Source organism: Asterias amurensis, chromosome 6, assembly GCF_032118995.1.
Source record: "Asterias amurensis chromosome 6, ASM3211899v1".
Lineage (NCBI taxonomy): Eukaryota > Metazoa > Echinodermata > Asteroidea > Forcipulatida > Asteriidae > Asterias > Asterias amurensis.
In genome coordinates, this window is record NC_092653.1 from 5,203,669 (window position 1) to 5,216,649 (window position 12,981).

At 37.2% G+C, this 12,981-nt stretch overlaps 1 protein-coding gene across 1 annotated transcript; it reads right to left on the reverse strand.

The window, feature by feature from the left end:
- Positions 1-2,086: 2,086 nt before the first annotated feature.
- On the reverse strand, positions 2,087-10,244 carry LOC139938040 (NADH-ubiquinone oxidoreductase subunit 8-like). The gene is made up of 6 exons (XM_071933393.1): positions 10,182-10,244; positions 7,812-7,883; positions 6,739-6,828; positions 5,347-5,519; positions 4,187-4,315; positions 2,087-3,689 (listed from the first exon to the last, which is right to left on the reverse strand). Exons 1-6 carry the CDS (start codon positions 10,231-10,233, stop codon positions 3,558-3,560), a joined length of 648 nt encoding a protein of 215 aa, XP_071789494.1. The 5' UTR covers positions 10,234-10,244; the 3' UTR covers positions 2,087-3,557.
- Between the last annotated feature and the right edge of the window lie 2,737 nt (positions 10,245-12,981).

Consider the following 12,981-nt stretch of genomic DNA (forward strand, 5'->3'; position numbering starts at 1 on the left):
TGTTGTGATACAGTAGACTCTTAATAACAAAGTCGCTGTTACTGGCCAAATTACCTCTTTATACCAGGAACGTTGTTATAATTAAGAGGGCAGCAAAAAAAAAGAAACACAAAGCAGAAACAGATTTGGGACGTACTTCAGAATGTACCTTTTATAAGCAGAACCTCTTTATAAACAGTGCTCTTTATTTAACAAGAATCAACTGTATAATGCGTTTGACAACAAAAGCTTTCAAGCATCTTTCTTTAGCATCCGTGCGGAGAGTAATATTTTAGACACAGTTTCAATGAGAGCTTGGTTGGTCAGATCGTGATGATTATTAGCCGTGCTAGTTGAAAATCAATTTTGCCGACCTCGAGTTATCGGATTTTACGCAAAAAATCTTATTTAGGGCATACTCTTGCTAATTGTGTTACGGTTTCCATGACAACATTTCTTTGTAGAACCAACACGAACTTGCCATGAACTGTTGTTGCTAAAATTGCATTCATCTTTTACGGCTGCACATTGCAGCTGTTGATAATTTATGGCATTTTAAGAAAAAGAAAAAAACACAAAGGGTTAGTCTAGCATTTCGAAATTGAGCTTAAATTAAAAAAAAAATCACTAGGGGTAAGTCCATCATTTTAAGCGAATTTGAGCTTAAGTTAAAAAAAAATCACAAGGGATAAGTTCAGAATTTTAAGCAAACTTGGGGCTAAATTGAAACAATCACAAGGGGTAAGTCCAGCATTTTTATCAAATTTTGGCTTCAATTAAAAAAAATTCCAGCATTTTAAGCGAATTGGAGCTTAAATTGAAAAAATCACAAGGGGTAAGTCCAGCATTTCAAGCGAATTGGAGCTTAAATTGAAAAAATCACAAGGGGTAGGTCCAGCATTTTTAGCGAATTGGGGCTTAAATTGAAAAAAATCACAAGGGGTAAGTCCAGCGTTTTAAGCGAATTGGAGCTTAAATTGAAAAAATCACAAGGGGTAAGTCCAGCATTTTTAGCGAATTGGAGCTTAAATTGAAAAAAATCACAAGGGGTAAGTCCAGCATTTTAAGCGAATTGGAGCTTAAATTGAAAAAAGTCACAAGGGGTAAGTCCAGCATTTTAAGCGAATTGGAGCTTAAATTGAAAAAATCACAAGGGGTAAGTCCAGCATTTTTAGTGAATTGGAGCTTAAATTTAAAAAAATCACAAGGGGTAAGTCCAGCATTTTAAGCGAATTGGAGCATAAATTTAAAAAAATTTCAAGGGGTAAGTCCAGCATTTTAAGTGAATTGGAGCTTAAATTGAAAAAAATCACAAGGGGTAAGTCCAGTATTTTAAGCGAATTGGAGCTTAAATTGAAATAATCACAAGGCATTTTAAGCAAACTTGGGCCTCAATTGAAAAAAATCACAAGGGGTAAGTCCAGCATTTTATGCAAATTTGGGCCTCAATTGAAAAAAATCACAAGGGGTAAGTCCGGCATTTTAAGCAAATTGGAGCTTAAATTTAAAAAATCACAAGGGATTAAGTCCAGCGATTTTAGAGAATTTGAGCTTTAATTGGTAAATTTTACTAGGGGTAGGGCCTAACCCTTGGGGAAATTTGTGATATTTGACACCTTTTGCATTTGTCAATTTTACACCAATTAAATTTTTTGACTACAACTATAACAAAAATGCCAGCCCTAACCCTTACCTTAAACCTTACCTTTAGGGATTTGTTTGCAGTTTTGTCCATTTATGGTCAAATCTGTATGATGTCACCCCCATGATGTCTGTTTTTTTTTAAAAGAGTTTCTTTAAGAGGTTTTTATTTTAGGTGCAGGCACTTTTTTAAAACTTCATATATGAATAGTCCAAATACTACAACACTTCTTTAATTTTTATAAAAATCCACAGTTTGACCTTGAATTGTATTACAGTTGGGGCGCTAATGGAAGGGGTAATAGTTGTTTTATCTCCTTTTTAGGGAAAGAAAATCTATAATAAAAACTTCCCATTATTTTTGAGGGCCTATAAAGTTTGCTACATGTATAGCGTTATTTGGACAACTTGACTTAAGGGATAAAGAAACAGCAATCTGAAACTATTAAGTGTTTCATAACAATTTCTTTTTTAATAAATTTGTCTTGTTATGTTTAGATTCATTCACACAGTGTCTATTTACATCATTTATGAATAAAAGCACATTTTGAGGTTTATATTAGGCATTGGACACCTTTGGTCATTGTCAAAGACCAGTATTCTCACTTTAGTGTATCTCAACATATGCACAGAATAACAAACCTGTGAAAATTTGAACCCAATTTGTCACCGCAGTTGCAAGAAAAGGATGAAAGAAAAAACACCCTTGTTGCACAAATTTGTGTGAAGGCCAGTGAAGTCTTTTATTATTTGAGTGAGAAATTACCTCCTCCTCAAAAACTAAGTTACTTCAGAGGGAGCCATTTCTCACAATGTTTTAAACTACCAACATCTCTCCTTTGTTCCTTACCAAGAAATTTGTTATGCTAACGATTATTTTTTAGTCATTACCAATAGTGTCCAGTGCCTTTAAGACAATCTTAAAGTGGTGAAAACAGAAGCTAAATTGAGGGAGCTAAGGTCAACAAAGTACCCCATAAACAGGTACAATCCATTATTTTTCACTATTACTCACAGAAGCAGAGGGCACTATTTAAAATGTTTGAAATTTCCAGTACAATATTAGTTTGTTTTTACAATGTTTTTCTCCTGAATGAATGCCAGAAATTGGGCAAAATGGAAGTGGTATGAATTTCGAGCGTCTGCGTTGTGGAATAGAACAGGCAAAAAACTAGTTAAACCTTGGATGTGATTAACATTGAATTTACTATACACAAACTGGCAGTGTCACCGTACAGTGCCCCCTCTTCAGGGCCCAATTTCATAGAGCTGCTTAAGTAGAAAATACTTCTTACAAAATCTTTGCTTAGCAACAAAGAGCAGGATATCAATCGCAAACTGTACACGTGACATGATATTTTTGCTGGTAACCTAATTCTGGTTAGCATAATTTTGTTTTGCTTAGTGTATTTTGTGCTTGTAAGCAGCTCTGTGAAATTGGACCCAGTTCACATCAGAGAGTCCATTATTTCCAAACAGCTGTCCACTAAAATCAACCACATGCAACTCAGCATCCTCTCACTGGCAAGTTGGGACCTACACGTATAAATGGCTCACATGGAGGAGAAATACACATTCACCGGCCCCCACAAAAACTACCATATTGAAAATGCATCAAAGAACTATCCTGCCAACATGACCACACAAGCAAAGTCAGTTTTAGAGGCTGAACAATACTGATGTCTACGACTGACTAGCAGCCAGATAAAATAGAACCCTTTTTTCTCTAAAGATAAGGCCATGTCCGAATCAGTGGCTACAGCTCAGGCTACGGCTAGATTTCTGTGTCATCATGCATTGAGGTATAGGACGTCCTTAGCAACACCCTTAGCAACAGCCATAGCCAATAGATGTAGACGCCAATTCGGATTCGGCCTCAGAAGCGACTATTCTATCGTCGATAATCAATGCAAAGAATTCTACAGGTATGTGCACGTCTAGCGGTATAAGTGATCAGCTTGGATGTTGCCGGCAATCTCTGCTTCCCATTTATCACCGTTGTTTAGGAGTTTCTCCTTATTGTATAATAGCTCTTCATGCGTTTCTGTTGAAAACTCAAAGTTAGGACCCTGAAATGAAGAAGAATAAAGTCGTCATTTTTTAGAATGAATTTTTTGCATGAATCTGGGTTTCCATAGTGGGGGGCAGGGTGGGGACATGTGGCTGCATTGTGGATCTGCCGCTGTGCTCGTGGTGCTTAAAAATTACCACAATGTCACAATTGCTTAGTCACAATGTACCACTTACATTTGAATTCATCAGACTATAGAGCAGCTGCTATGCCAAAGGTTCATGGTAAGCTTTTGCATAGCAACCTCCAGATGAGCAGTGTACAGGACAATATTCAAATCTAACGCGCAAATGGTTTATTGCGCCATTGGAAGTGAAAGTTTGTATATACTCAGTGCCTTGAGTACCTTGTTTGGTAGATATGAGCGCTATATAAGATTTCGACATTGTCATTAAAATTACTTATTTATGAATGCTATTAACAGGCATATTTACTCATTGAGTAATTGTCTGTTTATTTTATGCAAGAACTCCAAGTTATCATTTAAAAGCCTACCTCCACAATGGCATCAACAGGACAGGCTTCTTGGCAGAACCCACAGTAAATGCATTTAGTCATGTCGATATCATAACGGGTCGTTCGCCGGCTACCGTCAGCTCTTGCCTCAGCCTCTATGGTGATGGCCTGAATAAGAAGAGAGAGAGAATGAATTGTTTAAAGGCAGTGGACACCTTTGGTAATCGCTCAAAATAATTATTAGCATAACACCTTTCTTGATTACAAGTAATGGGGAGAGGTTGATAGTATAAAACATTGTGAGAAACGGCTCCCTCTGAAGTGCCATAGTTTTCGAGACAGAAGTAATTTTCCACGAATTTGATTTCGAGATCTGAGATTTAGAATTTGAGGTCTCGAAATCAAGCATCTGAAAGCACACAACTGCGTGTGACCATGGTGCGACAAGGGTGTTTTTTTCTTTCATTAATATCTTGCAACTTCGGCGACCAATTGAGCTCAAATTTTCACAGGTTTGTTATTTTATGCATAAGTTGAGATACACCAAGTGAGAAGACTAGTCTTTGACAATTACCAATAGTGTCCAGTGTCTTTAACACCTGACTGATGAAGCATTGGCATGAACACAGAAGGGACTTTTCAAACGATAATATCGACACAACTTCTCAAAACATCTGCATTTAAAGTATTTGCTCATCACTTTATACTATACATCCACTAAGAAGTGAAGGGGAAAGACCATGTGGTGTGCTCATGTGATGTGATAGATGGTCTAACTGATGCAGTTAAGATGGTTTGCCTAAGGGGGGCGAGTCGTGGGAGAGATCGCCCCAAACTGGGCTGTGTAGCCAATGTGACAAAGTGGAAGTGGCCGAATTGGCCTGAACTATTTCTGCAGTGTTTTGGGCATTCTGGACATTAAAAAAAAAAAATCAAAAATCAACCGACCCAAGAAAAAAATCTAGTGAGGTGCAATCCAACAAATATTTTTTCCTTTCACTTATGTTATCTCCTCAATAGCAATGAATATTACAGACATGCAACTAGGACTACATGCAACTTTATAACTGTAAAAAAAGAGAAATGGTCGATCAAATTTTTAACAGTTTTTTATGGCAATGTTTTGAAAAGAAAAAGAGGAAATCAGCTGATCAGGTGAAAAGTTGCATGCCTGATATTAACTGGAAAATAATCTGTACCTGTGCTGGGCAGATAGCCTCACAGAGTTTGCAAGCAATGCACCTCTCTTCACCTGAGGGGTAACGTCTCAGGGCGTGCTCACCACGGAACCTTGGGCTCAATGGTCCCTTCTCAAAGGGGTAGTTAATGGTGGCTGGCTCACGGAACAGGTAACTCATTGTCATTCCCAGACCTGGATGGAAACAGGACAAATATTTGAAATTATTATGAAAAATGTACTATGCGGTAGTAGAATGAATATATAGCAGGAGAGTTATCAGGCCTGTGAGTGGACCCTTAAAAAAGAGCTGAAACACTACATGATGTAAGAATGATCGTGTAACGTCAAGTGAGCGCGCGTGACGCATTTACGCTGGTCGAATTGGGGCATCCCATTGATCCAGTAACTAGGCTTATCTCACATTATTGTAGCTGTTTATTATTGTTGACAAGCTTATACACTGTATAAGGCTCGCCAAGCTTATAAAAGGGGATACATTTATATATTAAAAAAAAAAAAAAAATGGAAATAAATAAAGCAAATCAAAAAAAAAAAATGGATATCTGCTTTAAAGTGGAGATTTCACAGGCCTGGGTTCTCTAAAATAACAAACTCTATCTGACAAGGTCACAACCCATATACTGCAACAGTCATTGCAGGCCTTGAATTAACCCACGGCACCCACAGCAATTGCCCTGGTGCCCTGTGCTTTTGCTGTGGTGCCTTTTGCAAAGTTACAATTACATTCTCCCACATATTAGAAGAGCTCATTAAAACATTTTTTTTTTTTAGATATCCCTGAAAATTTAGAGCGAATATGCTCGGGCAAGAAGAATAATCCCTAATATGATTTCACAATCACATAATCACCTTGCTTTGAGGTTAAAGCCATTGGACCCTTTCGGTAAACAGTATTGTCCAAGGCCCACACTTCGTGTATCACAACTTCTATATCAAATAACAAACCTGTGAAAATTTAGGCTCAATCGGTCATCGGAGTCGGGGAAAAAACCCACCCTTGTATCCACGCGTTTCGCCGTGTCATGACATGTGTTTAAAATAAATCCCTAATTCTCGCTATCGAGAATTGATTTTGCTTGACTGTTTTCTCAAAAAGTAAAGCGTTTCATGGAATAATACTTCAAGAGAAGTCTTTCACCACTACCTTCTGTAAACCCTGTAAGTTATTTGTAAATCTGTGAACTTTTATTTTTTTGTCTGTACCGAAAGGGTCCAATGGCTTTAAATGCTTCTCAAAATGCACTGTATTGTGCTATTGAAAGTTCTTGTAGGTTTTTAACAGAAACTTTTGATCGCCACTTAATTTTAATAGTGAAAGTATACCTCCCCTTTAACTTTGGCTTATGGAGTTTTCCTAAGACCTAGAACATTGCTTGATGATGGTTCTCACCTCTTACAAGCTCTCCGAAGAATAGTCTGGTGGCCGCTCTGTCTGTGATCTCCCTCATACTGTCTCCAGGCTCTACATTATTCACATATTCTGGAAATGAAAATTGCAGGGTACAGTGCTCAATTTAATGGTAATGTTTCAAAACTTTCAAGTCGTGGTTTGTCTGGGTTTTATGTCCTCTTCCTATATTATTTCTTGAGGAGGGGGCCCCCATCCCCCAATTTTTGGAGCGGTTCAACAAAATTATTCATATGTTATTATTGGACCATTATTGATGAAGTGGGGCCAGCAGCCGATTTCATAAAACGCTAGGATTAATCCTATCTCGAGTTAGGATGAGTAACCCGCCCTAACTTAGGATGGGTTCAATGCATCCGGCGTCTTTGGATACGGAACTTAACTCCCTAAGATTATTCTAAGTTAGGAAGAGTTTGGTGAAATCGACGGCTGGTTTCCAAACTGTTCATGCTATGGGGCCATGCAATAAGTTTAATGGCCTTTTGACTGTGTTCTTTTCTGGGACATTTGAAACTCAATCATTAGCTGTGTCTCTCAGATCAATGGACAGTAGACACAAAATGTTGAGTCCTGGGCAGGTCCCCCAACGTTGCTACGTCACTGTTTACATGGAACATTTTGAGCACCAAATGAACACAGGACACGCACAAGAAAATAATCAAAGGGTGGGCTGCCTTATTGAAAAAGAGATGTGAAATGTTGGGATTATCAGAAGGTAGATTGAGCTGAATTTGAGACAAATGTTGGGGAGGGGGTGTATATAATTACTTTTTTAAAATTTTAAATCTTGCAAGATTCTCGACAGTGAAAACTGCAAACAAATTTACTTATTTATTTAACATCTATGGGCTGAAAAAAAAAAACATCCAAAAAGTCAGAAGTGTCACGCAAAAACTACCAATAACAAAGAGGTTAAATCTAGAGTTTGGTGTCTTGGTCAAGGGCAAAATGTTCCACAGCTTGGGGAAACTTGAATGTGAAGCCAGCCTCGGACATAATCAGAGTTTGGAGCTAGGATGCTACTCAACGAGCTAACCGCAAAAGGGATTACTTACTGTACGATGAACAGAGTCTAGAGGGCGCTGCTGATACAGCCTTCAGTGATGTCATCAATAGACCCAGATGACCTAATAAAGACAAAAACATTAGCAGGATAAGTGACATTGCAGTTACAGAGGTAAGAAGGATTTGAAACTTCCCATTGTGAAAGTTTAACCTAAGACCAAGAGAGGTTTTTGGTAACACCTTGTGGATTTATCTCTTTTTGAGTTGTAGTAGCACTGAAAAGTAGTGTTTCTGAAAAGTCGAAGAAGGCACCGCTGGTAATTGTCAAAGACAGTATTCTCACCCGATAAATCCCCAAATTTATGAATAAAATAAAAAACCTGTGAAAATGTGAACTCAATTGGTCGTTGAGCTTGCTAGAGAGAAAAGAACACCCTTGTCGCACAAGTTGTGTGCTTTCAAATGCTCGAATTTAAGACCTCAGCTGAGGTCTCTAATTAAATTCAAATATAGTGAGAAATTACTTCTCTCAAAAAAAATATGTTACTTTTTCAGAGGGAGCCATTTCTAACAATGTTTTTTAAATTTCAACAGCTCTCCATTGCTCGTAACCAAAGAAGTTTTATGCTAACAACTATTTTAAGTATTTCCAATAGTGTACAATGCCTTTTAACCATTGATTCTTTTCAGAAACACCCTACTTAAAAAAAGAGATATTCATATGGTATTAACAGAAACTGCTCTTCGTCTTACTCTTAGTTAATTACGGATCTGTCATTATTTGCAGCTTGCATCCAGGGAGAATTTGTAATTTTTCTAAATATCTCCCTGGCCTGGGCCTGATTGTTTCAGTTGGCCCCAGGGAGATAATTAGATGCAAAAAAAAAGTTAAAGGCAGTGGACACTATTGGTAATTACTTAAAATAATTATTAGCATAAAACCTTACCTCCCTTGGTATGGGTATAGTAACGAGTAATGACTAATGGGGAGAGGTAGCCCTGGTAGGACGTCAGTCAGTGCCACTGCACTGACGTCCTGGGTATAAAGGTTCTTTACAATGCGAACACAAATTCGACTACACTTTTCATTATTTTTTACCTGATTTGAGAAGTTGAAATTCCGTTCATATATTCTTAGTGTCCCTTAGGGCGGTAATGATCCATGCAAGAAAGTGTTTACAAGCAAGTCCGTTCTCGACGTGCGAGCGGGAAATGTCAATTTTAATTTTCTTTTCACAAAATATGAACACCAAAGGAGAAAAATCAATAATTTTAAATAAAACGATCATGAAGTTCCAACTACAAGGAACATGTGAGTAAAAGTTCAGCTTCCTGAGTTAAGTAGATATATTTTTTAAAATTTTACAAAGTTTTTCGCAATGGTACGGAACCTTTATACCCTGGACTCTGTCGCGTTGCCTGCAACGGAGGAGTCCAACCTGGGCTAGGGGAGAGGTACTCCTAGAACTATTTCGGTTTCGTCCGGCTATCGTCTCCCATAACCTCATAGAGAGCCATCTGTCACGTGTTCAACGACCCATGGTTCAATGAATTTTGGAATCAGAAATCTCTTTTTTTTCTTTTTTAATCCTGCCAAAATTAGGCTCTATGTGTCCTTTGATATATCAATGTGTATTCTATCGACCAGAGAATCCACTCCGCAATCTCAAAATTTGTTAAAAATGATAAAATCTTACCGTAATATTCAGATTCCCTATCTACTGTACGTGTTACTCCTCTGCCCAATTGAAAATTACCCGACCTCGTTTTGCGAGAATGCGTCACGAGAGGGCGGGTACGATCCGTGATTTGTGTACAAAACATACATAGAACCAAGAAGCTCGCACAGGGTACCAGTATGTACATTTTTTGCACACAAAACACAGCCGTGTACATACTGGTACCCTGTGCAAGCTTCCTGGTTCCGTTTTTTGAGACCTCAAGTTTACAATTTGAGGTCTCGAAATCAAGCATCTGACAGCACACAACTTCGTGTGCCAAGGGTGTTTTTAAAAATTGTTGTCGTGAGTTGTCGTGAGGGGTCGTGAGTTGTCGGTATTTACTTAGTGCGACCCGGCAGCGTATTTTTTTTCCTAGGACGAACGTGGGCAATTAACATAAAATGTTCCAATTTAAGTAACTGTCAAAGTAACGGCTATTCAAGTAAGAACAAATTTGACAGTTACTTAAATTGTAACATTTTATGTTAATTGCCCACGTTCGTCCTAGGAAAAAACAAACACGCGACCCGGCAATGCCGTTTTCTCGACAATATTTTTAGCATGGATTTCAAACCTTCGAAACTCAATCATTTTACAAAATATCGTCCATTTCTTTTGCACAAATTGACAGTTCGGCATCTATAGAAAGACTTTATCCATTCTTTACCTCAGTAATGTACAAAAGTAATAATAATTTACCTGGTTTTGTGACACTTTTCCCAAGCTGGTAACTTCTCCCGAGCAACGCCATTTTGTAAGTTGTGTAAACCTGATAAGTAGTGGTGCGCCCTCTACCGAGAGATGGCGCGCAGTCTAGTCGGACAACGGTCAAAAAGAGGTGGCATAACCATTGATCTCCATTATACTGTGTTCGCAATATTTCCCAAATAAACAGTGTGATTTGCATATTCATAAATATGCATTTAGGCAGAAGTTCAACCCAGTGTTTTGCATCTCAGTTTGTTAACACGGGAGGGCGCCAAAAAGCTCTAAAAGGTGCTCATAGATTCATAGCCGCAACCAATGCTTGTGCTGATTAATATTCAAAAGTTATTTTAAAAACTATTTTAAGTATCTGAACCTCTTGAAAACCAATCAAATATATTTTCGTACAACTAATAAAGCATCTGATTTCTTTTCAATTTTTGGCAGGTCAGCTTTTGGGAATTTTTGCTAATTAGGTCATACCCCGGAAAAAAAACACAGACAAATAATGTGTTTTTTTCCTAAACCGCTGCAAGTATGATCACTTTTTCACTTTCCAAGCCAAATAGGACCAACCTCAAAGCCTACATTTATCACATCTCCTCAAAAGCTGAAGCACATAGCACCCAGGTTGTGATAAATTGTTATAGGCCCCTAGCGACACAATTGATTGCATGACCCCAAAACAATATTATTAAACAGAATTTGAGGGCATGGAATGATAACCCTGTTTTGCGCATGACTTTTGGCCTATAGTGGCACCCTGACAACTAATGGGGCTTATTCGTCTCTCGTCACCTCTTGGCTATTGTAAAAATATATCCCATCAAAGATAATTGAGCTAAAACAGAACACGAACAAGCATAAACAATAACGTGAAGCAACTTCATTGAAACCACGCAACTATTTACCGTGACATTGACATTCTTACCGATCCATAATAATCTCGACAGTAAGGAATGTATCGTGTATGTTGAATATCTTCAATCTATCTTAAGTTTTTGTTGTATTTGTTGGTATAATTCACTCTCCCAGGCAAATTGTAAGAAACTCCAGCGCATAGGCCAGCAGGATTATTGGAGCCGACACTATAAGAGCATGCAAGAAATCATGGAAGATTACATTATGACTCAGTTTAATAAGTTTTAACCATCAATTTTTTCAGAACCACTCAGGCAGAGTCCGACAACTATGTCTCAAGACCAACAGTTTTAAGAGCTCGTTTTCTACCTAGCGCAATACTAACCTTTGTAACAATAGTTGGTCGAGATAACGTGGTGCATTTTTAAAAATTGTTGATTATTGTGTATTTTATGATCTGTATTATCGCCCTTTCTATTACTTTAATTTTATAACTATATTCTTGTTGTCTATTGTTTTTATGCCTCTATTTGTATTAGATTCTCCTTATAGGCCCAACACAGGGAAAACAAATTTCATGCTGTTACCATGACAATAAATATTTTGAATCTTTGAATATCAAGTTGTCTTCAAATGCAGAAAAGCGTTAAAATTACAGGCCTTTTATGGTTCGAATGGTTTTAGGCTGCTTTCCTCTCTTGTTTGTCATAACAAAAGTTGCATTTTCAATGAAAAAGGAACCAAAATCTAATAGTAAACACAAACATATACATGCGCATAAACGCAGCAACATGTTCTTCAATAATTTTGATCAAGATTTTTATCACAACCATGGACGAAGGAAAATACAATATTTCCTGCCTCCATGTTACATTTATGCGGAGTTCCTTTGCCCTTCCAAATATCAGTCAACTTAATGAGTGCTGTATACAACAAACAAAAGTACACTGAACATGGAGATCCATTGGTTGACAATTTGCATCGAAAAATTTAATTAAAAACTTTGATGTAACAAACTGTCTCCCTTCCTCCACCGTTGACAATTACTTTTGCCTCAAAAACTTAACTCAGAATGTGAATGAAATGAAGATTCACACACAAAGTTGAAAATAAATCAGCGGAAGCTATTATTGCATTCGGTGCGTCTATTCGCACAATCTTTATTTCTTTAATGATAGGCAAATACCGTATTATTCCATTGTTGTATATAAAAAACATTGTTAATTTGCAGTTTGAAATACGTTGTACAAAAGGTTAAAATGATGCAAAGAAACAATCCCTCTTCAAAGTTATGGTTGCAGCCATTTTAACTATTATTTCTGTAATGTTGAAATTTGATGTAATAACGAGGATTATAAAACCATACTATATTGTTGACATATTTTTGATGACGAGTTGTTTTATTTGTTAAGAGAAGTTTAAAAAAAGTGAAAGTGGTACCAATCTCCCTAGACGCATTTTTTCCACCAAAGGCTATTTGAACAATTCAAAGTACATACATACATCATAAAAGTATACCTTTAATCTAAACATGAGAAGAAAATATATATGCATTTGTACAATTCGTTTTTGCAACAATACATAGCAGTACAACATTGTCCATGTCCAACTTGTATAATCTAGAAGAAATTGCACATTATTTTAATATATAAAGGTTCATGTAAATGATACTACAGAAACTGCTTTAAAAAAAACAAAGCTTCTTTAACTGTTCCCTTTTTCCACAAATAGAAACGATAATACCACACAAAATTGTCTTGAGCCATTAATGAAAGCTGAACTTTGATGCGTTGGAAGGATGAAATCATCTGCTCTGCAACTTGGCCTTCGATCTTGAACACCCATCTGTTTGTATCCAATGGAACAGGCCAATGAAAGAATACAAAAAGGAAATACATACTTAGATGAAATTAATAAAATCATGTCGAAATTA